At 42.3% G+C, this 23107-nt stretch overlaps 1 protein-coding gene and 1 long non-coding RNA gene across 2 annotated transcripts; both read right to left on the bottom strand.

The window, feature by feature from the left end:
* Positions 1 to 8049: 8049 nt before the first annotated feature.
* LOC112078648 (homeobox protein OTX1 B-like) lies at positions 8050 to 14761 on the bottom strand. The gene is given in 6 exon segments (XM_024144813.2): positions 8050 to 9842; positions 11234 to 11253; positions 11256 to 11384; positions 11994 to 12026; positions 12029 to 12181; positions 14390 to 14761. Coding segments are annotated over 5 exon segments (990 nt in total). The 5' UTR covers positions 12090 to 12181; positions 14390 to 14761; the 3' UTR covers positions 8050 to 9095.
* A 6247-nt stretch (positions 14762 to 21008) lies between these two features.
* LOC139026841 (uncharacterized) lies at positions 21009 to 21952 on the bottom strand. Its single transcript, XR_011478784.1, has 3 exons — positions 21934 to 21952; positions 21630 to 21727; positions 21009 to 21330 (listed from the first exon to the last, which is right to left on the bottom strand). It is a non-coding gene; the product is annotated as an uncharacterized lncRNA (long non-coding RNA).
* Between the last annotated feature and the right edge of the window lie 1155 nt (positions 21953 to 23107).

Below are 23107 nucleotides of genomic sequence, written 5' to 3'. Positions count from 1 at the left end.
CCCCGCAAGACCCCCGCTCCCCTCAAGACCCCGTCCCCTCAAGACCCCCGGCTCCTTCAAAGGCCCCGGCTCCCCTCAAGACCCCCGGCTCCTAGCTCCCCTCAAGACCCCCGCTCCCTTCAAGGCCCCGCTCCCCTCAAGGCCCCGATCTCCCTCAAGGCCCCGGCTCCCTCGAAGACCCCCGGCTCCTAGGCTCCCCTCAAAGCCCCCGGCTCCCTCAAGGTGACCCCGGCTCCCCTCAAGCCCGGCCCCTCAAGGTGACCCGGCTCCCCTCAAGGCCCCGATTCCCCTCAAGGTGACCCGGCTCCCTCAAGGCCCCGGCTCCCTCATGACCCCGGCTCCCTCAAGGTTTGACTTGGATGCCAGTTCTAATACTGTTGCCATGGAGGGGCTTCTTTCCTCTCTTTGAGGTAATCACTGATCTGACAAAGGGTTGATTGGGGGAAGCAATAAGGAGGAAAATGTACCCAACACTAACATCAGTCAGTACTATTATACATCTGATATAGTAGGCTATAGGCTAGGCTACGAGACAGAGAGACAGACAGAGACAAGAGAGACACAGAGAGAGAGACAGGCCAGAGAGAGACAGAGACACTGAGAGAGACACAAGACAGAGACACAGAGAGAGACATGACAGAGACAGAGAGAGACACAGGACAGACCAGACAGAGACACAGAGAGAGACAGACAGAGACAAGACAGAGACACAGAGAGAGACAGACAGAGACAGAGGGACAGAGAGACAGACAGAGGACAATATTACATATTGATATTGATTACTGCATTGTTGGGTTATAGAGCTTTAAGAAAGACATTTCACTGACTTGTGCACGTGACATTAAAACGTCAAACTTAAAACCCATAAAGTAGCTGTTGCACAGAAGCAAGATAACGTGATGATAAGGATAATGATAACCGCTAACAAGGGCGGCCCCCCACTACACCACGCCCCAGCGGTATTAGAAAGCAACTGTTCTCATAGGCTCATCTCTCCAGCCATCTCAGGTGGCTGGTATCTTTAAGAAGTGGGGAGTCTATTAAAGGCCTACTCATATGTTTATTAAGAGTGGGGAGTCTTATTAAAGGCCTACTCAATATTATTAAAGAGTGGGGAGTCTATTAAAGCCTGTACTCAATATATTAGCTAAGAGTGGGGAGTCTATTAAAGGCCTATCAATATATTTATTAAGAGTGCGGGAAGTCTATAAAGGCCTACGCAATATCATTATTAAGAGTGGGGAGTCTTTTAAAGGCTACTCAATATATTATTAAGAGTGGGGAGTCTATTAAAGGCCTACTCAATTATATTTATTAGAGTGGGGAGTCTATTAAAGGCCTACTAATATATTTATTAAGAGTGGGGAGTTCTTTTAAAGGCTCTCAATATATTTATTAAGATGGGGGAGTCTTTTAAAGGGCCTACCAATATTTATTAAGAGTGGGGGAGTCTATTAAAGCCCTACTTCAAATATTTATTAAGAGTGGGGAGTCTATTAAAGGCCTACTCAATATATTTATTAAGAGTGGGGAGTCTAATTAAAGGCCTACTCAATATATTTATTAAGAGTGGGAGTCTATTATATTAAAGGCACCCTAACTCAAAGAATATACTTTATTACAGAGTGTGGGGAGTCTTTTTTAAAGGCTACTATGTTACTAACCTTACCATATTTATGTAAGAGTGGGGAGTCCTATTAACAAGGCGTTTCAATACTCATTCGATATTTATTAAAGAGCGGGAGTCTTTTAAAGGCTACTCAATATATTTATTTAACTGAGTTGGGAGTCTATTTAAAGGCCGTACTCAATAATATTATTAAGATGTTGGGAAGTGCTATTAAAGGCCTAACTCAATATATTTATTAAAGTCGGGTGAGTCACTATTCAAAAGCTCCTATCTCATCTTTATATTTATAGAGGTTGGGAGTTTATTAAAGCTCCTACTCGAATATCTATAGAGTGGGGGTCTATAGTAATGGGAGATCATCTACTCTGTAATACATGCTCAAGTATAACGCCACAGCAATATTAAGAGTGGATACACTTAAACAACCCACAATGTAACTGTCCAAGTCAATCACACTTCTGTTGAATTTCAAACTTTCCAGCTGTGGAAGCACATCACTGTATATGACAACTAAATTGTACATGCTGTTTGTTGCAAATGGAATAGAACAAGAAGGGTGGAAATTATAGGCAATTAGCAAGAAGCCCCCAACGTAGAAGGAGTGATTCTGCAGGTGGGGTAGACCCACAAGACTCATTCTCAGTTCCTCATCCTGTTCCTTGCTGATGTTGTGTGGTCACTTTTGGAATGCTGGGGTGCTGTTCACTCTCGAGTGGTAGGCATGAGACGGAGTCTAGAACCCACACAAGTGGCTCAGGTATTGCAGGCTCATCCAGGATGGCACATCAATGCGAGCTGTGGCAAGAAAGGTTTGCTGTGTCTGTCGAGCGTTAGTTGTCCAGAGCATGGAGGCGCTACCAGGAGACAGGCCAGTACATTTCAGGGGTTACATATTACTACCCACAGTAATATTACTTACATCTATTATTATGCTAAATACACTTGTTACAGAGGGATAGGCAAACCTCGTGGTCGAATTCCCGGAATATACAGATTTAGCCGGGTTCAATACCCGGTAACCGGAACAAAAAAACTAAGTTCGTCTTTTTTGAGCTTCTGGTGGCACGAAATCTATGCAGCCTTATCTGTCAGGATCCCTTAATTGTGGTTACTCATTTTCTTAATTATTTAGAGCTACTGGAGTTTCACTTATGGTTTGACGACCGACATGGTGCGAGCGTGTACCCGTGAATAGACATGGTTCCTGCAGCGTGAATAGACATGTTGCGTGCTGAATGCCTTATGTACTGTGACATAGACATGTGACAGCGTGTACCCGTGAATAGACATGGTGGACACGTCTGGTAACGTCATGTAACGCCAGATAATAGTTGATCTTTAAAGATCTTTTAGTGTGTTTTTAGAGCATATCCAGCATGCTGTGAAAACAGTCCACCAGCGTCTCCAACTCCATAGAACAGGTGTGTTATCCGTGCCGGAGCCATCACCGACCTCCAACTCGGATGAATAGACTATGGAGGGGAGCCAGAGTTTTGAGTGTGATGCGAGCAGCATTCAGGGAGAGCCAGCATGTGTTCCAAATGGCACCCTAGTCCCATAGGGCCCTGGTCAAAAGTAGTGCAATATATAGGGAATTGGGTGCCATTTTGGACACAGACTTGGTGTGCACTCAGCTGGRCTTTACCTATCCAAACCTAGTAGCAWTACTGTGAATGCACTCCCTGGGTTGTCATGGGGATGAGTAAGCTGCTTTCAGCTAGGAAGGTAGCTCCTTTTTCTCTGGGGCCTGGAGGCTTTCTCTGGGGCCTGGAGGCTTTCTCTGGGGCCTGGAGGCTTTCTCTGGGGCTTGGAGGCTTTCTCTGGGGCTTGGAGGCTTTTCTCTGGGGCCTGAAGGCTTTCTCTGGGGCTTGGAGGCTTTCTCTGGGGCTTGGAGGCTTTCTCTGGGGCTTGTTGATGACATTCGAAAGTCAAACATTGTGAGTATTTTTCTCAAGTACAAACTATCTCAGAGGGGGAAAAGTGTCTTGCTGGCTGACCGTGCAAAACGGGTCTCGAAAAAGCTGCCCTGCAACTTGTTAATTACCTCTTGCAACACCACCAATTATCAATTTGATTATTGTACCAGTCCCAGACATAATTGACGCATAAAACAAAACCAAAATACCTGCCGAACAAAACCCAAGGCTGCCCGACAGGACGATCTCGTATCACAAAGCACCATTGAAACTAGAGCCGTCACTCCTGACTACACCATGTCGGTACAGGGTCGTGTTCATTCGGCCCCAAACGGGGGGAAAAAAACAGACAAGCAGGCAGGGACTACTTTGGACTTGTCCAATCAGAAATGTTAATTATCCGTTTGCGAAACGCTTTGCTACGTTGTGCACTAATGAACRCGACCCCGTTAAACTCTGTTTAACCTCTTCTTCAGGTAAGTCTCCTCCCAGGCCCGGCCCCCTGCCGTCTCGCTCTTCAGACCGACCTATCAACACGTGAAGATGCTGAGGTCTGGCGACGCTAGACAGCCAATGAAAAACAAGGTTGGATGAGAAAAGGAGGAGGAGAACTGTCCCAGCATGCAGGTTGTGCTATCGGTCCATCTCAAGAAGAAGAAGGTCCAACTGAATCTCTCATACACAAATCTCTCCCGCTTGTCAGATCTCCCACACTCACTCTCCCACACTCACTCTCCCAAACACTCACTCTCCCACACAACTCTCCACTCTCCCACACTCACTCTCCCACACTCACTCTCCCCACACTCCACTCTCCCACACTCACTGATATAAATCACATTCACGTATGCACAAAAACAACAACAACAAAAGGTCCAGCACAGTTCACTTCCTGGAATAAGATAGTTGGAAAAACGTCAACAGGTATTTGAGCCTATCCAGGGGATATGCTTCCAATGCACCCTATACCCTATATAATGCACTACTACTGTATATGGACCCTGGTTAAAAGTAGGCATAGGATGCCATTTGGAACGCGGACCGGGCTCACTCAGGCAGAAAGTAGCTAGGCCATAGGGTCAGTTGACACTGAGGGATACGGTGACCTGGCGATCCAGGAGGAGCAAGAGGAGGACATCTCCAACCCACATGGAACCTGTTGTTGACTCAATACGGCCACATGACGTCATCCCCACGGACACCGTCTGAGGCTGTTGATCCCAGTCAGTATAATAAACGGGGTGGCGGGATTTAATGACTGACCAGCGGATTGACTTTGTTGCTCTCAGAGACACTTTACTTTTATATATGACTCTGGTGTCCTTTTACAGACTATTCATCTAGACAATTGCATGTAGAAAAGCTGTTTTAAATGAGCTTGGATGGTCTGACAACATGAAAAGGTCACTTTGGAAGAAGAAGTTTGTGTTAAGTTTAAAGGAGTGATCGTAAAGTCATACACTGTACACATTACAGGCCGGTAGAGCATTTAGCCCTGTGCCTAACTGTTGAGAGATCTGATTGTGTCCACATTGTGTTCACATATTTCAGACAGCTGTAGATGATAAAGAACTCATTGAGAACTGATTGTGATCAGATCTTCCAAGTATAAACTGACAAGATCAGGACAAGGGACGCATGTTAGTGGCGGGTATAAACGTGACTAGGACAGCTAAGAGCTAGAGTTTATCTGTAATGCGAAAGAGCCACGTTAAAGCGCGATTGACACTTAAAGGCAATGTTCCCGCGTTAGCGGAGACTGCATTTACAGTAAACGCTGKATATATCGGCTCAATCGGAAATTACCTTTAAATTTCTATTGCAATCTGTAACACTTCAGAGATGCAGACTGAGTAGAGAGCCCTTTAAGGTCATTTTTCGATTGATACATGTTTAGCGTTTACCGTGAATGCGGAAACATTGCCTTTAAGAGGGGCATAGCTGAAAATGGACAATGGGATTTAATATAGCCTTAAGGTTTGACCTTTACACCTAAAAGGCCATGGCAAAAAAAATGTGTGCTGATCCATTGGCTGTGGCCTGCAAGTTCCTGCTCACCTCACTTAGGTTCAAACTGGTGTCGCTACATTGAGCTTTTAGTGMTAATATAATGAATATGCAGAGAGAAAATACAGCAATTTAGGCTGTGTTTACACAGGTAGCCCGAATCTGATATTTTGCCATTAATTGGTCTTTTGACAAATCAGATCAGATTTCTTTTGACAATAATAGGGCAGAAATATCAGAATTTGCCTGTCTGTGTAAACACAGCCGAAATAATTCATTACAGAGCGTCTCTTTAAGGCTGCGTTTACACAGGCAGCCCAATATTATACTCCAAGACCAATCACAAGTCTTTTCACGTCAGATCTTTTTTGAGCTGATATGATTGGTCAAAAGATCAATTAGTGGGGGTAAAAGATCAGAATTGGGCTGCCTGCTTAAAAGCAGCCTTATTACAGCTTTGAGACTTTGAAAAGACCGATGTTTTGTATAAGCATGCGAGTAGCCTAGGCTGCGTGCATTATCTACCTGACTTAAATTAGAATTAACAGGATTTGAAAAGCCATTCAAGGTTATTGCTTTGATGCAATTAAAATGGCAACATTCACTAAATCATGCCTCGTTTTCTGTATGAAATTGTACATGCTATTCTATTGRCTTATCAGAAGTTGTGTAACTAACATATGCTGCCATTGCCAACATGTGCAAAGCCAATTATCCTAGTCATATTTTACAGTATTTATTTTTTATTATATAGCATGTATTTGTCTGAACGAAAAGGACTTTATTTTATTTCATTGGTGGATGTTTAAAACAAAACGAGCTAATCCAGTCCCTTATCCCTTGCGTGATTAGTTTATACAGAAGTAATGGACAACACAGGATAGATAGTGAGAGAGTATGGAATATGCGCGTTGAAACCGAATAGGGCAACACATTACATAATCTACTTTATTCATAATTAGAGAAATTTTATGAAATAATAATTCGCAACAGTATTTTTAAAACGAAATGGTATCCTTATGTTTATTAATCGTCTAAATATAGGAGACATAGGCTACTATTTATTTAACGAAATTATAAGGTAAAGTTATAAGTACGGGACCATGAAACGGAGCGTTCTGAAAAATGTTTTAAATCGAAAGTTCCACCTGACCTATGCGTCAAACCAATTCCGTTGTGCCAAGTCCATTTCTAATTCTCAAGTCCTGGTCGTGTTTGTTGGAAAGTGTTTCACGTAAGAGCACGAGGCTACAGAATACTCAATTCCTTCAAATAAATACCCAAGACTGGTTGTAAATGTTTGATGCAAATTTGACAAATCCTCCCGCGTGTTTGTGTACAATCGCGGTGTGCGCAGATGTCTCAAAGCGCACAAAGCATACTCGAACAAACACGTATAATGTTCTAGTTAGCAAGAGGCTGCGCATTTCAGATGGCACCCTATTCCATTTATTTCTCCACTATGGAGGAAATATAGTGGCCATTTGGGACGCAATCTAAGTGTTGTTTATTTAGCTGCTACTGCATCCTATTCATCATTAAAGGGACACTCTGGGATTTGTTGATTGGTCCCTTAATCAACTTTCAGGTTTGTTGCAAATAGATGGCCCTGTGTATCATGCCTGTATTCCTACAAGAAAGATCCTGTGCCGCTAAAATGAAATAGTCCAATTCAATCTATTATAACTCCAAAGCCTACAACTAATAAAGAACGGTGCCTTGTCAAAGATTGTTGAACTCAGAAGGCTACGACCAAAAACAAATGTTGGATCTTCCTCCCTTCAAGACCCGTCTTCCTCTGACAGTATCATTATCCGCGTGGCCTTCGCACACTGTTAAAACATGCACGTCTTAACAACCTTGCCAAAACGCTGCCGATTTTCCCTTTTTTTAATGGGTTTATGCCCTCGAGCTGCCTCTCTCTCCGCTTTTTGACCCGCTAACCCGGCCCCACCTACGTAATTACCGCATCAGAGGCGGTGAAATTCTTCCAGGTTCTTTTGGATAAACGCGACTCTCGGCGCTACACTGAAATACCGCGCGTTTGTAATTATATGCGCATTCAATTACTCCGTGATCAAAATGTGACAGACTCCATATTTAAAGCGTTTTAACGCTGCATGTCAGAAGAAAATACGTTTAATTTCCCTGAAGCAATAAGTGATTTCAGCGTTTCAATTTGACCACAGGGATTAAATAAACAAACACTCTTAAATGTAAAATGTCCTGTAGGGCCTACACGATGTATTTTAACTTGTTTTAATTATGGGAGTCATTTGCATCAATTCACCCCGTTAGGCCTACACTTCGTCTAATTAACATTTCAACAAGCATATAAAACAAAGTGTGACTTGTTTACATGGAAACCTACATAAATTAGGGCATAGGCTATGCCTACCTGCACATAAAACCAGTACAGGCACCTATATCAGTCCAAGTCCAGCACTGGGTGAAACYGTAGGTTAATTCGGGTCAAACACAGAATCCACTAAGAAGTATGGGTTAACGGATCTTTATTGAATGGATAAGGGTGGTCGCCTTGAGATACAGTCAACATTTCACTGGCATCTTGGAACAGCAAATCCACATTCTTAAAAAAGGATTATTTGACTCCAACAGGAAGTCAAGTGCTATTGTTAAAATATGTCAAATTTTACGATTGACAAATGCCAGAGAGTTAGGAGGTATGTTTGAAATATTTTTTTATTTAAAAAGACTGCAATCCTGATTGAGCATGATCCAATACATTTTTTGCTTCTATATTTTCTTATTTCGTTTTTCCAAGACATTTCAAGTTGTCTAATGTATTTTTTTTTCTATAAGGAAAACGTATATAAAAAACGGAACTTCATGGCCAATTCTTTATCTTTGGAATATTTGGAAAGATTTACATCGGCTATAGTTGTTTCAAAGTTCTTAACAATGATTTCAAATTCAGAAACACCAACTAAACGTGGTCACTGTAACTGACCAAAATACATATATACATATTTCAGCGCCTTTACGTCGCTGACTAAAATATCTTTCATCCTAAAAATAACACATTTCAGAAATAAAAAGAGGATTTGATTGGAAATGGACGGAGGTAAGCAGCGCGRGCACTGGCACGGTGACGGTAGGTAATCCTCATCGTTCTAGAGACAGACGTGYGTGCATCGCCAGAGCCAGGACAGGAGGACGCTAGTGGTCACAGAAGTTTGGTTGAAACATTTGTTAAAACAGTCCATAGTTAAAAGGTCGAAACATTTCTTCATTGACAAAAGTAAAAACGTCTTTTCAATCAAGCCCACTCTCTTCTCAAGTTGTTTTCATAAGCGTAAAAAGGGACCGTTTATTGAAAATAATAAAAATAAGTCCAATCAATGAGCTTCTGTCCATCCAAACTATAATTGCTGTTACTTTTTAACGTTGATATACTTTTTTCTCTTTAAAAATCAACAAATTATGGAGTGAGGAAACCAAATAGGAAGGGAGAGAAAATACAGAAGGGAGAAAAAAAGTAAACCAATCACAAGACATGYGTCCCCTGGTCTTTGTAGTCCTCACAAGACTTGGAACCTCCAGGAGGCCTGGTCTTTGTAGTCCAAGCAGTCACTGGCATTAAAGTTGAGTTTCCACGAGGAGGCCGCTGTCTGCTCTTTATAATCCAAGCAGTCTGAGCCATTGAAGGCCAGGCCGGAGCCTCCGTACGCCTGGTGATGGTGGTGGTGGTGTCCTGAAGACTGACTGATGTGATGGTGCGGGTGACCCGACATAGAAGAGGCCGTCATGGGGCTGAGCTGGTGGTGTGGGTGAGAGTGCATGGGGGCCAGGTAGGAGCCGCAGTCCACCCCGCTGAAGTAGGAGCTGGACGGGGTAGGGTTGTAGGAGCCGTAGCCTGTCGTCTGGTTGTAGGACATGGGATAGGAGGCGGCGGCCGAGACCGACCCCGAGACCGACCGCTGCATGCAGGAGGCGTTGGACGGGGGTCCTGGGGGCTCGGCGAGTGGCGGGGCGGAGGCGGGTGTTAACGGGCCGTTGCCCGGGGAGATGGCGGGACTCCAAATGGACGAGACGGTGCTGATGGAGGTAGAGGTGTTGCTGAGGCCRGCCCCCGCGTGATTGGTGGAGGAGGAGGAAGAAGAGGAGGAGACTGCGCTGGAGACGGCAGGCGGGGTGAACTGGCCGCTGCTCTCCGACCCGGTGCTCTCCCTCGCCGGAGATGACTTCTTCTTAGCCGGACGGGCCTTGGTACTGTTGCCGCTCTGTGCCTGCTGCCGACACTTCGCCCGTCGGTTCTTGAACCACACCTAGATCCAAACAGAGAATCAACTGTTAAAGCCACACCTAGAACCAAACAGAACCCCAACCCCATTAAAGAACAGAAAGAACCAACGGGCAACAACCAAGGTGTTAAAGGCAGCACTAGAACCAAACAGAACCCATCAACCATTAAAACAGAACCAAACGCAACCAACCAAGTGTTAAAGCACACCTAGAACCAAACAGAACCTATCAACCATTAAAGCAGAACCAAACGCAACCAACCAAGTGTTAAAGCCACACCTAACCAAACCAAGAGTTAGCARCCCAGCCATCCGATACAACAGGCTCTCGCAGTACATTTCTAAAGGGAAAAGGCCATGAKGAACAACATTATGGAGGTAAATTGGTGTTATTAGGTATCAATGTTAATTTCCACCCAGGCCTGTTCCCTTCTAGCAACATGAATCTCTAGTTTCATACCTTGCGTCTGTCCCAAATGGCACCATATTCCCTACATAGTGCACTACTTTTGACCAGGGTCCATAGGGTGTCCCATAGGGCCCTGGTCAAAAGTAGTTCACTATGTAGGGAATAGGGTGCCATTTGGGATGCCACCCTTGTAGATAACAGGTGATCGAGTTTCTCTTCAGAGCAGAGTAACTCTATAGCACCAAGAGGGGAGGATCGTGTAGAGCATTTGGTTTCACACGCATTCTAACAACAACTTTAAAATGGTGAGAGGTTGGCCTTGGGGCCGACCTCATGCCTTTTAAAACCCATTTGCTCAGAACATGAGTAGCCTATAGGACTGTGTGTGAGAGACTTGTGTTCAATTTAACAAAGATATATCTAAAATATATATATATATAAATATATATGGCATGTCGGCACCCTGAAGAAGGCAAAGTGATGCCGAAACGTCAGCCATTGACCCAATAAATTACTAGGAGTTTATATGTGGAGGAAGAGACTATTTTTATGGCATCCAACAGTGAACCTTTAATTGGTGTTCATATTTTAGGTCTAGTCATCACTACCCTGGATGGCATTCAGCTTTGATAACAACAACTATAAACTACAGATAAGAAAGACCACCATTCCTCAGATATACATATAGTATTGGCTATACCATGTGACTATAGAGGTTACCCAGTCAATAGCTCACCAAATCACTAATACAAGCTCAATGACTTTATAGGGAAACGTCATTGCTGCACTATTGAAGCTAACTCCTAGCCGTGAGAAGTATGGCTTAAGTAAAGTCTTTTGTTTTCCATGACCGCCCATAAGAGGGGGCTACAGGGTTGGACGGCTATCATGTGCGTCATTGAGTTGGTTACAACAACCCTAATCCTTGAACCAATCCTGAGATGATGAATCGCTGTCTCAGAATGCAGAGCGAATGCAGTTGTAAAAAAAAAAGTTGACATTTTACCTGGACCCTGGATTCCGGAAGTTAATTTTCAGTGCGACCTCTTCGCGCATGAAGATATCCGGATACCTAGTTTTAGCAAAGAGCGACTCGAGGATATCCAAACTGCGAGCGCGTGAACGTGGTCGTTCACGACGCTGTTTTCTAGGCGTCGCTGAACAGAAGGAGCAAAATATTTTAAATGAAAGCTTTAAAATGATTTGTCTATTTTGAGCAGGACACTAATCATATTAGACAATAATTCGTGCCACTTGAGCTAGTCTATTTTTGTCCTACCGTCAACATTTCATTATGTTATATACGGATAAAGAAAGTCAAATTGTATATCAATATTCGTGTAGCCTACCAACTATAACAAATAAAACTATTCCAAAAATACAATCGATTTTTAGGCTTTATTTTCACTTTTCCATGACTAACCATGCGTAAATCCACTTCAAATAAATTTATTTCGAGTTGTAGCCTATTACGCTCAGAATCAATCCTATCTTTATCCAACATGTGGTGTCCTCCAGCCCGGACCGGGTCTAAACCGGCAGCGAGCACACCGCTGACATTATCGTTGGCTGTTCAGACATGTTGTTGTTTGGTTACTGACTATAGGTTGCCTACAGGTTTTTCCTTATTGGTTCCATTTGGAGAGAACATCTAGAGTGTGTGAGCCCCGGGCGATGGGCCGTGCACCGAGCTAGCCTGCCATCCAAGAACCGGTTTTGCTAACACATTCCACTCAAACACGGGCGGATTGAGCCGCTTATCCTACCTGGGTAGCCCACAGACGGGTGCAGTAGGTCATGGCGGAGCCGCTGAGCCCGAGGCCATTCATGCCGTAGGGAGGCTGTTTGAGGTATGACATCATGCTAGAGGCAGTCACGGGTCCCCCCAGATCTTGCCAATAGTTTCGATTTCCCCGATGTTGCAGCTTGACGAGAGAGGGGCCGATGTAAGTCACTGCAAAAATAAAAATGTATAGATTAAGACAAATAGTTCGACGTAATCACTGCTGGTTAAGACAAATAGTTCGACTGGTAAACAATGTAATTTGCTGTACTTTTAATACACGAGAAAACCCTGTTTGGTATGAAAACTGCATTTATTTATTGAACTAGTCATGTCAGTTAAGAACCCGGACGACGCTGCCCTAGGGCTACCCCATCACGGCCGGATGTGATACCGCCTGGATTCGAACAGGGACTGTAGTGACGCCTCTTGCACTGAGACGCAGTGCCTTAGACCGCTGCGCAACTGGGTTTTTCAACTTAAATGACTTAGTCTTTGGCAATTACACTGTTTCTCTTCCTTTCAGATGGATTGGAAATGGCCCGTTTATGATTTACAAAGTTTAACGAAATATTGTTTAGTTAGACATTCCGTGATGTACAATTAATATTTTCCTCTTGCTTCTCTGAATTTAGACCTACAGTACAGGTCTGATTTATTATTCCCAACTATATACTCACTATGATTAGTCTTGAAGCGTGTACGTACGTATGTAAAATAAGCTTAGAAAAATGTATTATTAAATTAATTTGCTTGTTGGTTAAACTGCGTGGTTTATGTATGGCTTTTTTAAAATTCGTATACTCTACATGGAACATATGTATTGTTGGTGTCTATTCTACCAAAAACCATCTGAAGGTGTTAACTAGCAATATAAATCCATTATTCACTTTTTATTAATATGTGTGGCCGTTTCCTAGAACCCAAATGATAACTAACGTCCGATGCCTTGTGTCTGAACTGGATAGGCCTGATTTGATTTATCATATTGTGCATAATCTCCATTTTGTCGTTTATCCCATCTTGTTGAAATAAAAGTTACAAATAGCCTAAGTGTTGGGCTATCGGTTTGATATTCACCCACTTGAATCCGTTGGACTCATTACACACCGTCAGTATGGGCCATTGTCTCTACCCCGTGGCACGTAGGCTGTCCAACTAAATACCCAGAAAATAGTTATATATAAACTATTTCTGAGTTGATTTAGTTCGATGAGAGCTGTGTCCACTATGGTGCTATGGGTTAATATTCCAGTTTGAGAATGTTTTTTGATAGGGCCAAAGAAAGTTGCTCTGGTCCGGGGTTGTGTACGTGCGAGTAGGCCTCGTTCCCAGGTCTCATTTATTCTCAAACTGAAACAGTCAAATAGAACTCAGTCTTTGAGCCTTCAATAACAACCATTAGGGAACATTGTTTTGTTCGGGCTCATTCTATTACAAAAAAAAGTTAGTTTAGCATAAGTACAAAGTGGAGTCCATGAGTAGCCCAATAAAGCTGGAAAGGTATAACCTAAAAACATGGCCACACTTCACTGTATCGGTTGGATGTTGACATTTAGAAGCCAACATTTCACTTGCCACTTCCAATTATCGTTAGGCTACTAACGTGCACGGAGGGGGGGGGGGACACAATCCAAAATTAAAAAACTGGAAATTAAATTGACGTTAACGAGCGGAAACTCATCTCTTCTATTCATCGAGATGACTATCTGCCCCCGTGGCTGTGCGGCCCAAACCGCGGCTCTTATTTCTGTGTATTCGGACGGTTCTTTAAAACGACATTTTCAGCCCCTGCTCTGTTTAAAGAGTGATTTGAAAAGGCGACATCTTCGTGCAAATGAACCCAATTAGAATTTAGATTAATCCTCGGGGGTGAACATTTCAGAAGACTCCTTATCAGCTAAATAAATTTAACAAAACCCCATACACGCCTCTCCAATTATCTACTAAGTAGTTTAGACATTTTATCACCCCCCCCCTAAAAGAAAATAGCATGCTTCAATTGGAATGAAAATCTAAAATTATTAGGCCCTAGTTACATTCGAGGAAGTTGACAACTCGTAAAAAAAAAAAAAATCGATTTCAACTTGAAGTCGCCCACTCAGGGGATTTGACAAGTATTAATTGATCATTCATTTAATAATAGATTAGACAATGGGAGTACGAATCAAAACGCGCACATATTGTTATAGGACTTTATTAACCTGTATTTCCTACTGGTTGCGTTGTGTGGCAATCGGAGACAGTGATAAATGTATACAGGCTGTGTTTATTTGGCTTAAAGGTTGTTTCAAATGCAGGACAAACTCATTTACGCACAAAGAAGAAGGCTTGAAAACCTATCCTCCAACTTCAATCTAAACCATTAAAGTAACGTACCTTTTTCTCTCCTTCCTGTCCCCAAGCTTCTCTCCTTTAGTAGCCTGGTAAAGGCGACAAGATGAACCCAATGCGGCTATCCACCAATACCGAGGAAGTCTGGATGGCAACCCGAAGAGAGAGAACTCAAGACGGCAACTCAAAAACAAATACAGCGCAAACTGTGCATTATGGAGAAGAGCTGTAGCCTATTGGTTCTCACTTCTCACCCAGCACGTGCCCTGTCGTTGTTTCCCTGTTAGTCGATCGTGAAGGTTTCCGGGTTTTTAAAAACCAAATAAATCAAACTAATTTGCTTGAGTTTTGCGTGGTGTCTGTCACTGTGATTGCTAATGTAGACGGATGGAGATTGATCACATTCCCACTACCCTTGCCCCTCTATGAGCGTAGGACACCTGCCGATCCGCCAACTCTATCCAATCAGTGAGCGTTCCCTCTCTGACAGACAGCGGGAGCTGCCACTCAGCGCTCAGARCAGCTGTAGAAGCCCCTCCCCTTTCGGTCGAGACAACAAACCCAGCCCGGACATATTCTCAAAAGGAGAAAACATTTCAGACAGACTGGCAAAGTGGCTCACGAGCAGTTTTTTGCAGTGCACTCTTCTCAACAGACCATTTACGCATCAAATTAACAGCCTGACGCAATACGGAATTCTAATCTAACCAATTTGGCAAATATTATATAGGCTAGTTGACGTATTTTGAGACCAAAAGGATATGACAGGAATGACAATATTCTATTCTTAAATAGACTTTATATTATTATACTTTATCAAAAAGGAACGGCAACAGTGCAAATAACAGCCCCAAAACGGACTCTTTAATCTGGGTTGAGAATAAGTGCAAGCATATGCGGCTAGTCGATTATACTTTTAAATTTTTATTGTCAATAACTGGGGAAAAAATACATGTTTTACAATCATCATCATCAGTGTCTAACTTGTCCAGATAAAACATTTGGTATTTCGAATTCAATGTTTCTTTTCAAAAACATTTTTTTTCTCCAAAAACACAGATCTAATAGGCTACCAGAAACAGCAATAAAAATATACACATTTAAGCAAGTTGATGTTTTTATCCAGCCTATATTTCTGCCGGGGCGTGTGGGCCTTATGTCCAGGTCACAAAAAGAACATAAAATGGCTCTGTTCCAGCCAGAAGAAACCAAGACATTTATATTCTAATTCCGTGGTTAGTTGACCAACAACATATAACCCATTTCTCTTAAGAGAATCGGTCGATGACAAAGTACGTATAAATTATCCTTTAGAAAGAAAAAAAAAATATCCCATTCAATACATTTGAGAATGTCTTTCAAAAGAGAGAATGTGACGTAAATAAAAGGGAAAAAAGTAAAATTGATCCATTTTCATTTTATTGTGACCTCCATCTCATGAATATGAATTAGTTCTAATCCCCTACTTAGAATTACATTTCAGATGGTCGGCGTTAAGTTTAACAGGATAGACCTTCAACTCACAGACAAGAAACCAAGGAAAACTCTACCGATCCAGGAAAATAAAATGAATTCAGCACACATAAAGAGAACAAGACGGATCCATTCTCGAGCAAGGAATCAAATCCAATAATTGCTAAATCTCCCTTTTCAACCCCCCGTAAAGAATGCCCTCAACAAAATACTCGTAACAGAATATCATGGGGGGGGGGGGGGGGGGGTGCACTGTTGCATAACCGTTTCTCAAAGGGTCGCGAGTAGGAGATGCTCCGGGACGTTAATAAGAGCTCGCTCGGCCTCTTTGGTTGAACTCACAAATCAACTAATTTTGAGGTGCGAGCTGAAAGCGAGCAAATGTTCAAAGCAAGTGACCGTGGCCTGTAGGAACGAAATTACATGTGTACATATAGGACCATTCAATCAAAGGCAGCCTTTAGGTTCCCCTTCTATGGCTTATAAAAAGTCATCGACAAGAGCACTTGAAAAGAAAGACGCGCTGTGACGGGAAACGAATAGGAGGAAGCGGTTATTTGTTGAGTTGTGTGTGAAAGTCTGTATAGACGCATAGTGATGCCGTGGCCTCTATAGCCCTGGTGTTATTTACAATCGAGAGCAGAGCGAGAGAAATTGAATTGAGAGAGAGAAGGCCGGGCCTTGACCATGGCTCCAGCCCGGACTAAATTCCATCACCCACTCAAACAAACACGAGGACGATTTCATTCCCACGAGTGAAATCATCATGCAAAAAAAAAATGGTACTCAATCCCAACACAAAAGAGACGTGTAATTTTTAAATTCTGTATGACAATTGAGGCCAGATGTTTTTGTTTTTCCTCCTGATGTTGGTTGAGACTCTGTGATAAACCCCAACAAGTATCAAGTTATCAAGTTGCACCAACCATTTGAAATAAGAGTATTTTGTCTAATCCAAATTGCTGTCGAATTTTCTTAATGCTGAGCTCGTAAAGCCTAGGATTAGGAAGCGAGTGTGAGGAGAGGAGGGGAAAAGTTTTGTCCCTTTAGCCGGCAGGATTGGAAGAGGAAGAGAAGGGCTCGCGGATGTTGTCGGAGCTTGTTAAAACGATGAAGCATAAAATACGTTATTGTAAGAACCCAGCTCGAGAGGGGAACGGTGGGCTACAGGGTCCCTTGTACATTTTTCGACGCAGGAAGGTATAATTCAGACTGGCCGAGCTGTTCTCGGCACCTGCGAGGTGAGGCCACAGACTTCAAGCCTCCACGAGCCACAATACTCTGGAGACAAACCGCTCGCCCCGCACAACGAGGATTTACACCACGCGGCGGCAGAGCTCCAAAGCTGCTGTTTACGATGCGCGTTCAGACGTTCCTTATATTATCTGTAAAATGTATATATATATATAAATATATATTATTTTTTAAAAACGATAGGTATTTTTATCGGCTGCTTGGCTAATTTAGGATCATAAGGCGACCATGCATGGTACACACAGGTAAGAAAGTATTCTTTTGAGTGTTGGAAAATTAAACATCGAAATCTTTCGAATAATACGATGTATCTTATTCAATCATCTGGACTGATAGTCTTTAATCGAGACTTTTGAAAATGACAAACATATAAAGATAACCCTTTAAAAGTATGGATAAACTGCAGCATAAAGCGCACATTTCAAGTTGCTATAAATTGAGAAAGGTGCAAAGTGTTGATTTTTTTGCAAAATAAATCAAATGCATATAGGCCTAACTAGCCTACTCTAAAATTAAACGATTTAAAGTTCCATATTCTGCATTTAAGTTTATTATTCCCTTTTTTCAATAGGTAGTCCATAACATTTGTTTTATAGCATAATTCAATAAATAAACGGATAGGCCAAAATCAAAGCTAATCAAACATCTATTTCATAATCATAAAACGAGACTTCAGCCGAACCAAACATTCGGACATAAACACAGCGTGCAGGATATTAGAAATAAATAGTCCAAGTGTGTTTAAACCCCCGGAGTAGATAAATGACCAAATAATTACAACGTTATTTCAGACCATCACCACATCATTTACACCACACACACCCTTCTGCAACTGTAATGCATTATTACAACCCCCCCCCACCACCACCGCTCTCTCTCTTTCCTCCGTCAAAGCTCTGTGATTTGTTAAGGCAACAAACAAATGTCCTTCACCGACTGGGGTGTAATCGTTTGTGACCGCCATTACAGCGCGCAGCATTATTCAACAGATTATAGCCAACCCGTGATAACTGCAGAATAATACTACCCAGAAACAAAGCGCCTTGGGGGACGTAATATGTATGGGTGTACAGTCGGTCCCAAGCAGGGAACCGATCAGCAAATTAATTGGAAAGTATTAGAAAGGCCAGGGAGGAGGTCAGCTGTCAAAAGCTATTTTCTTTATTTAATCGGGGATGRATGAGCGAGAGAGAGGGAGTGGTTGCTGCCTGTGACCATGGCTCCAAAACCACCACGGTCTCCAGCTCCGCGCCTCTCCAATTCAACTCAAACCCCCCTTGCCTTTTCCACTGCGTCAAAACCAGKCGAGGGAGAGCGGGACAGCATCTGTTCTCCGTACAAAGTGATTTGGGCTAATCTTCCTCCGAGGAAAAGGCTATATAGGCTACTCGGCATCGAGCTCAAAGAAAACCGGACGCAAATACTAATTTATAAACATGCATAAAGCGCAGGGGAATTCAGCAGAGCTGTATGTAATACGCGTGGCTAAACGCGCGGCTCGCCAGTGTCTACAGTTAGACATTAAAACACTTCTGTTGGTCTATTTCAACGMAAAGCACACTAGYATTTGAAAAACTTTTACAAACATAATTTACTTTTAATTTAGAAAATGTARCCTACCACTTGCAAATGGGCAACAACTATGGCCTAATTAGGYATACTTCGACATKTCGAATATTGCAAAACAATTAAATGAATGCAACATTTAAAAACGATTTAAAACTTCCCAAAAGCTAGGACATAACAAATTAAACGAAGACAATGGCACATTATAAGCAATACTAATACTATTCATTATTTGTAGGCTACAAGGAAAACATCCTATAAAAAAACAACAATTGAAATATAGGCCTAAATTGTTGCTCAAACACGCATGATCCCATGGAGTACTCAAATATTATATTTCAGAGACCTCCAGTATTCAGAGGCCTCCGGTAAAGTTGTGTACGAGGGTTAGTAGCCTAGTCTATTCCACAGAGCTCCAAAAACACATCACCAAACACCTGCAATGGAGTATGAAAGTTTAGGACTTTATTGAAGACTTGTGTTATGACAGTGGAATAAATAATCAAACAGGTAAATGTTCACACGTTTAAAACAGCAGCTGCATTCGGATGTAGTGGARCCAATAGAAATATAACGACKAGAATGATCTGATGGGCTAYATGCCCTTTCTGATAATTACATTTCTATTGTTGGAACCAGGAGATCGAAGCACAAATAAAAGCAACACATGATCTCTTCTTCAGTATGTATACAATAAATATTAACAAAACGCCCTTTTGATTAAAAAGCAAGAAATGCAAGAATATGACATGGTTGTGTCGTGATGCTGGTTCACTAATAACACGTATAGCCCGTAGAATTCCTACTACCGACTATAAAACGGCAATAAATACAAGTTATTCTGCTTTCAACCGCTTGCGGAATTGATCCGGGAAAAAAAGTTTTTTGTATGCCATTTGTCAGAGCGGTGATGAAATATACAAAATGATAGTTGGACACGACCCCCGCCTCAGCTCCGCTCCTTACCCCTCTACTCTCCCTTCCTCCCTCCCCCTTATCCGCCTCCGCTCCTTACCCCTCTACTCTCCCCCCCCCTTATCCCCGCTCCTCTACCCTTCCTCCCTCCCTCATCCCTACCTCCGCTCCTTACCCCATACCCTTCCTCTCTCTCCCCTTATCACCGAGCCAGCTCTTCTTCTGAAATGTTTGGTTAACCGCATTCAAGCGAACTAAAAAAATCATAACAGTTTTTCGGTTTATGAACTGCATCTTGAGATATCTTACCGTTAAAAACATTACACACAGTCAAGTAATAAACATAGCTTGAAAATACTGATATCGTGAATTATACTCCAAACTGAAACAAAAAACGTCAGTACAATTCATTGGCTATCATCACCAACGTCCCCTATAAAACAACTCGTGCTGTACTCAAAACCACTAGAAAGAATCTCTGTCTCCAAGCTCCTCAACATTGAAACATTCTGCCAAGAGAAGGCTGTGTGTGTCTGAAATGAAAGTTCAGGTCTCAGGTAAAACTCCAACGACATATAGGATACAACCATCGTTTCTTCCCTTTAGAATCAGGACATGATTATTTGAATATTCAATCCCTCCCTTGGTAGGTTCCCACTGGGCTGTATATGCCATCATTTATATGTATATTAAATACAAGTACCTTGCTTGATAAAGCAACGACAAAAAATGAAACATCTAGTGTGTTGTATAAGCAGGACACGTTTCCATGTCAGTATAAAGCTGGTTCAAGACATCATGGGCTCTCATCCTCACAGAGCCTTAAGGCCTCCCAGATGGCTCCCTGTAGCCTATATAGAGGGGCTCTGGTCAAAAGGAGTGCCCTTTATATGGAATAGGGGTGCATTTAGGATGCAGCCTTTTAGTTTAGCAGTAAAACCATCACAGCCGTTGACAAAAAACACAACGACTGGATTTCAATGTCAGGGTTCAAATAAACATAAAATACATGTTTCTCAAATAGTCATATAAAATATTCATATAATGTATATTAATAAAATGTAATATAATGGTATATTATACAATATGTAATGGTATATATAATGTCAATATAATGGTATATATAACATAATCAATATGTCAATATGTCAATATAATGGTATATAATAACTATGTCATAATATACATATATATGGTTTTAATAACAATATGTCAATATATGGTATATTAATAAACAATATGTTAACAATATTCAATATGTATATATGTGAACAATATAATAATGTAATCAATATCATGGATAACTACAATAAGACAATACATGTATATTGTATATTATAAGTCAAAATGTATTCTTCATATAGTACAATTAACAGGCAATATAATGATATGTAATTTAGCATAATATATAACATATGAATAATGTATTTAACAATAGTCAATATAATGATATTACAATCATATATATACAATATAGATCGTATGTTATCAATATGTCAATATAGAATGCAATATTGTATCAATATTAGTCATCTGTATCATCAAAATATATGCCTATATCTGTGTCCCAAAAGGCACTCTATTCCTATATAGGCACTGTGTTGCCCTGGTCAAAGTAATATATAGGACATAGGGTGTCATTTGGACGTAGACTAATATATATATGTGTGTGAAATGAAATGACAATCATTGAAGGACACACTTCTCTTCCTTCTTGGCCATCTTGCCTTTGTTCTGCTCTAGGGTTCCTCTCCAGGTGTTCATCTTCCTCCTCCGCCCTGCGGAACACAGCCAGGTCAAAGGTTAGAGGTCAGGGGTTAGAGAGCAGGAGGTCACATGATACAGGAGGGAGACAGGTAGAGGTACAGCAGACACAGGACTGTACACAGAGCTGGGTGCCATGGCAACGGTCGCCATGCCACCTGTGAATGGAGCGGGGCGCACCAGGAGAGCAGATTTGACCTTTACCCCCTGCAGCATGTCACCCTATTGGCTGATATCAGTCTCTCTTTATGGTTGTGTGTGCACGTGAGTGTCTGTGTGTGTGTTTGTGTGTGTATCTGTGTGTGGGACGTACTGTTTCTCCTGTGCATCGAGGTCTCTGACCAGCGCGTCTCGTTTGTTGACCAGTATGACCAGTTCATCCAGCAACAGCTGCTCTCTTCTCTTCTGAGCCTTGTCTTCTGCCAGTCTGGAGAGGAGAGAGAAGATTACTACTACTACAATACTACAATACACTACAGTACACCTCCGAGCCTCTGTTTCTGCCAGTCTGGAGAGGAAGAGAGAAGATTAGCACCTACTACAATACCTACACAAACACTACTACTACAATACTACTACTTACCAATACTACTACTACAGTACTGCTCTCTCTGAGCCTCTGTCTTCTGCCAGTCTGGAAGAGGAAGATGAGAAGATTAGCACCTACTACAACCTACAACAGTACTACTACTGTAACTACTATCACTACTGCTACAACTACTGATTACTACTCACCACCACCACTACTACTGATACCACTACTATACCACCCACTACTACCACCACCCACTACTACTACCACTACTACCACCAACCACACTACTACACACACACTACTACTGACTACCACTACTAAGTAACACTGTACTTACCACACCACTACCAATACTACTACCACCACTACCAATACTACACCACCATTGGATACCTACCACTACTCTACTGATACCACTACCAATACTACATACTACTATGTAACTACTACGAAACCATGATACTACTACTACTACTACTGATACACCACCACCACTACCACACCATAATACTACCACCACACTACTACAACAGTACTCCTGTCTCATCTTCCTCTTTCACATTTCCAAGTGTCTAAATAAAGTCAAAATATCAAAGCGAATAGAGAAGAACATAATGAATAAATCAAACAAGGTCCCCTGACTCCTCTCTCCAGGTCACCCAGCTAGCCAGCTCCCAGCCAACCAGGAAGGGGCCCACAGGGGCCAGATGCGACCCAATTCCAATCCCCTCTCCTGCCTTCCCCCTGGGGGAACCGTGTCCGCGGAGTGCCCCTCTCTTGGGCTCCAGATATCCCCTTCCTGGTGCGTGGCACCAACCGGTTCAGATCCACCCAAACACCAGGGTAGATAGATACAACCCCCTAACCCCATCATATCTGCAGATATACCCAACACCAGGGTAGATAGATACAACCCCCTAACCCCATCATAATCTGGCAGATATACCCAACACCAGGGTAGATAGATACAACCCCCCTAACCCATCATGATCTCGCAGAACCCAACACCAGGGTAGATAGATACAACCCCCTAACCCATCATATTCTGCAGATATACCCAACACAGGGTAATGATACAACCCTAACCCATCATATCTGCAGATATAACCCAACCCCAGGAGATAGAGTCAAACCCTAACCCATCATATTCTGAGATACCCAAACACAGGGTAGTAGAGTACAAAACCCTAACCCCAATCATATCTGCCAGATATACCAACACCAGGGTAGATAGATTACACCCCCAACCCCATCTA

The sequence above is a fragment of the Salvelinus sp. IW2-2015 genome, unplaced genomic scaffold (assembly GCF_002910315.2).
Source record: "Salvelinus sp. IW2-2015 unplaced genomic scaffold, ASM291031v2 Un_scaffold6017, whole genome shotgun sequence".
NCBI classification, from domain to species: Eukaryota; Metazoa; Chordata; class Actinopteri; order Salmoniformes; family Salmonidae; genus Salvelinus; species Salvelinus sp. IW2-2015.
The sequence above is the reverse complement of the archived record's forward strand: the minus strand, read 5'-3'. Positions and strand labels throughout refer to the sequence as shown.